The 4,489-nt window shown below is 61.7% G+C and overlaps 1 protein-coding gene across 1 annotated transcript in view; it reads right to left on the bottom strand.

Annotated features, from left to right (window-relative positions):
• The window catches only part of FGD3 (FYVE, RhoGEF and PH domain containing 3), a 44,677-nt gene that overhangs the window by 10,142 nt on the left and 30,046 nt on the right, over positions 1–4,489 (bottom strand). The window contains exon 12 of the mRNA XM_021707594.1: positions 3,802–3,864. Coding sequence (XP_021563269.1) covers positions 3,802–3,864 — 63 coding nt within the window. The remainder of the gene's footprint in view (positions 1–3,801; positions 3,865–4,489) is intronic.

Raw genomic sequence — 4,489 nt, 5'->3', positions numbered from 1 at the left:
TGCCCAGGTGGGTCTCGAACCCGCGGGCTCAAGCAATCCACTCACCTCAGCCTCCCAAGGCGCAGGATGACAGGCTGAGCCACCGAGCCTGGCTTGAGTCGACTTCTACAGAACAAGGAAGGCTTTGAGTTCTGCGAGGCCCCTGGCAGAACTTCCTGGTTTGGGTTCAGCCCCTCACACCCCTGAGGACATCAGGGATCACCACCCCGCCATGAGGGATCCATTTCCCTCCCGAATACGCCAAGAGAAACCTTATTTGGTATACTGTTGCAGAAATCACTCTTACTGGTGTGAGAATCAGTTCACTTTCGAGCGCCTTGTGAGACGTACGCTGAGCGCATCCCAGTCCCACCTGCTTCCCCATGCAGCGGGCACAATACATGCACGCTGTCCCAGGTCCCCCCTAAATCTCGACCCTGCTCCGTGCCTGTGATGGGAAGACGCCAGCCAGAAACGCCTGGCCAGGCCAGGCTCCATCTGCTGGGGCGGGGAGGCCCAGGCCGGAGCCTCCCGCTGCTGTCGTTTGGTTGTCTGTTGCGAGGCCCTGACTTGGTGTGGGCAAAAGGGCAGAGGCAAAGACCAGCTGGAAAGGCGAGCCGACGCCCAGCTGTGAGGGGTGCTGCAGGACCCAGGAGGCTGAACCCCGGGTCAGGAGAAGGCGGAGCAGGCGGGGCCATGGAGGCCCGGTGGGTCTGCTGACCGCAACCCGGCCCAGGTAGATTTCTGGACGAGAACTCAGGCCTAGGCCTTCGCACCCATGGAAGTAGGCGGGCAGCCAGCAAGGACAGCCCCTGTGTGGCTAGCAGGTGCCTGTATGGCCGGCAGGCACATGTGGGGTCAGTAGGTGCTTGTATGGCTGGCAGGTAGATGTGTGGCCGCTAGGTGGATGTGTAGCCGGCAGGCACCTGTGTGGTCAGTAGGTGGCTCTGTGGCTGGCAGGCAGCTGGCAGCTCCTCTGATCTCTCTGCCCAGGGCAAAGTGGGGTTGGAGAGCAGCACTTGCCAAAGCCTCGCCCCAGGGCCAGCTCCACACCCATGTCTTTCCACGGACTAAAGCATTTGAAACCTGGTGTCCAGACTCCTTCCAGCTGGAACATGCTCTGATCTGGGCACTGACCCTGTTAGCCTCCGCCGTGGGACCCTGTCCCAGGCAGACGCCCTGTGCTGACGCCCTTAGATCAGTCCCAGGCTCCTGCCGTACCTACAACCAGCCCTGGTCCTGCCGCCCTCCCTAACCACGCAGTTCCCGCCCATTTCTGCTTCCCTGTGCCCCAGGGACTGAGGATCCCAGCTCCGAGGCCTGTGGGCTCACACCTGGGGACAGTTGCGGTGACAAAGAACGTGACTCTCACTGAGCCCTGATGCTTCTGCCAGCGCGTCCAGAGCTTAGGGCTGGATAGTGCAGGGCCATGAGCTCTCGGGGTGGGAGGCTGTGCCCTGTGCCAGGGCATCCTTGTGGACATCGCCAGGGAGGTCTCCTCTAGCCGAGGGACGTGGGGTGGTCGGGGTGTCTTGCACGCAGGTGCGGGGGCTGCAGAGTGCCCACAGCAGCCTTGCCCCCGTGCAGCCACTGTGGCAGCTCATGCCCCCATGGGCACCATCGCACACCCGTGAATACACGTTGCTTCTCATAACTTTCCTAAATGCTCCAGAAAAGGTCCTGGAGAGCTCCGTGCCTCTGGGGTGTGGCCAGCCTTGACCTGATGGGTTGGCAAGTGCACAAGGGGCTGATAGGCTGATCCACATGGGAGATGTTTCCGTCAGCGAGCCTGGGGCAGACCACAGGGCCTCACAGACTTGGTCAGGAAACAGCAGGTGGCAGGGAGCCTGGCTGGCGAGGAGGCTGCATCTCTAAGCGCCGGCCCAGCAGGCTTCCTGGCTTGCCATTTTAACGGGCTGGCCTTCAAGGTGCTGTTGGCTGTGCAGAGGCCAGGCAGCTGCACTGCTGGTGAAGGGCCTCTCCTATCTCTCGTGTGGTTTTATCTTGAGGCCTCCCCATCCCCTGCACTCCCTCGTGTCCCTGAACACGCCATCCTTCCCCAAACTCCCCAGAGTTCCCTCCTGGTTTCCCAATGCCCAGTCAGCCGAGGACACACCCAGTAGAACTGTAGCACTTAGGTTACAGGGAAGGGGCAGTGGCCAGCATCCAGCCCACTTGGGCAGGCCCTCCCCAGCAGGGCTCCATGCTGTCCCGCACGGATGGCCATGGCAGCAAGAGGAAGTGTTAACATCTCTCACCGAAAGTTCAGCTCAGGACAGGACGCTTGCCCCTGAGCCCGGTGAGACAGGCCCCCAGGAAAGCCCTGTCCCCGTGGCAGGTCCTCCCCCTTCTTCAAGGCCCGCTCACTGCACTGCTCTAGGCCTCCTTTCCCCATAAAATGGGGCTGGGCATAACCAAACCCCAGAGCGGCTGAGACAACAGGACAGGGGGATGTTTACAGAGAACGCCTAGGGCTGGTGGCTGAGGTTCAGGCTGAGTCACCAGCTGTTCTGCACCTCAGCTGGCTGGTCACGTGCCTCCCCTGGATGGAGTACTGGTCCTGTGGGGGCGGTGTGTGTGAGAGAGAGACAGAGAGAGATAGGGAGAGAACAAGAGAGATAGAAACAGAGAGAGACAAGGAGAGAACAAGAGAGACAGAGAGACAGAGAGACACAAACAGATAACAGGAGAGACAGAGAGATAGAGACAGAGGGAGACAGAAAGACACAAACAGAAAAAGGGAGAGACAGAAACGTAGAGACACAGAGATAAGAGAGATAGAGACAGAGAAAGGCAGAGAGATACAGACATGAGAAATAGACAAAGACAGAATAACAGAGACAGAGACAGAAAGGAGAGCCAGGATGTAAGAGACAGGGTGATAAAGAGACAGAGACAGAGCCCAAGGGAGGGAGAGGCAGGCTAGAAGGTGAGAACATGGGCTGTGCCTTGAGGATGGTGGTCTGGAGACCCACAGGGAGAAGCAGACTCGTGTCTGGTGGTGCCACATCATTCCCCAAGCCCGGACAACCACAGGACGGGGCCAGGCACCCAGAGAATCCCGCTCCAGCATACAGGCAAGCAGCTGCCCAGGGCACATCAGTGCCAGTGAGCGTCGGCCGAGTGCGCAGACACGGACACGGTTTCAGGCACAGGCTCAGGGTACGAAAGGCACAGACGCACTCACCCTGTTCAACCTCCCAGACTAAACGGGGGAGCAGGCCCTCGCAAGTCCCCGCTGCGTTCACACAGCCTGCCCGGCCCTGGGCCGCACCCTCGCGGCCTCCACTGCCCGCAGGCAGGCCAGCACCCAGACACAAGAGGCGAGGGGATCCGCCTCCCTGAGCAGCCCGAGTGGGCGGCCATTCTGTCTCCTGCAGTGCTGAGCCTCCTGGGCGGGATGCACGCCACCATGGCACAAGCACACACAGAGAGCACGTGTGCTCGCGTGGAGCTCGGAGGAGCCTCACACGTGTGCACAGCTGGGTGGCCAAGCCTCCAGGAGGGAGCACCCCACACCCACGGGCTCCCGCATGCCCGCCTCACAGAGTGCCCTCGGGGACCACAGCTAGGACTCGTCACTGGAGCCTGGCCTCACATACAGACGCACACTTGCACACCTGGTCCAATCACATGGCGGGAAGGGCAGGCCGGCCCCCGAGCCCTGCCCTCCCAGGGGCCCTGGTCCAACACCCCCCACCCCAGGTCACCTATGCCTAACCCTCCCCTCCTGGTCACCTTGGTCTGATCCTCCCCTCCAGACCACCCTGGTCTACACCCCTTCCCCCTTCCCCCTGCTAGCCATAGGCGTGGGTCACTCACCCCTGTCGCACCCGCACCACCTTCAGCCGTCCCTGTGGGCTCCACAGAGCTGGTGCTTGCCATCTGGAGAGAATGCAGAGGCCGAGTGAGGGGCGTCCCAGGGCCGCACGGCCTGAGGGCCGCAGGGCCTGAGGGCCGCAGGAGGACATTTTCTGAAACCCCGGCCCCACTGTGCGCTGAGGGCAGGTACGGGAGAAGGACGTTCTGGGTCTGGTGTTTGCTGTGACTCTGGGAAGCTGCTCCCTTCCTGGGCTTGTCATGGAGTGAGCACTGCCTAGCATGGGGGGTGGTGCCCCCCCAGCCCACCCCGGTCACACCAGTGGTCCAGTGAGGAGAGTCCCTTTGGAGTTCCCCCTCGTCCTTCAGAGGTCTCTGCAGCCCCGACTTCTTGAGCAGAGTGAGGTGCTGGCTCAGCCCCTGCGCAGAAAGGGCCGGGCCGACTTTAAGGACAGCGTGCTGTGTCTCTTGTTCCGGGTCACCTCCATGCAGGGCCAGTCACAGGCCTCTTCCTTCCGGAACTGGGCAGAATTTTCTTACACAATAAGCCCAGGACACAGAAGAAAGTGAGCAGACCTGAGGCCGACGTGAGGGGCTGACGGGGAGGTGGCAGATCCCATGCTGAGGTGGGGAGCGGGGAGCCAGTCTGGGGTGGGCGGGGCCTGTAGGGGCTGCTGGGCCTGGGGGCTGC

This window comes from Carlito syrichta, unplaced genomic scaffold (genome assembly GCF_000164805.1).
Source record: "Carlito syrichta isolate Samal-C Ts95f unplaced genomic scaffold, Tarsius_syrichta-2.0.1 Scaffold120569, whole genome shotgun sequence".
In the NCBI taxonomy this organism is placed as follows: Eukaryota; Metazoa; Chordata; class Mammalia; order Primates; family Tarsiidae; genus Carlito; species Carlito syrichta.
This window is presented reverse-complemented; position numbering and strand designations above follow the sequence as displayed.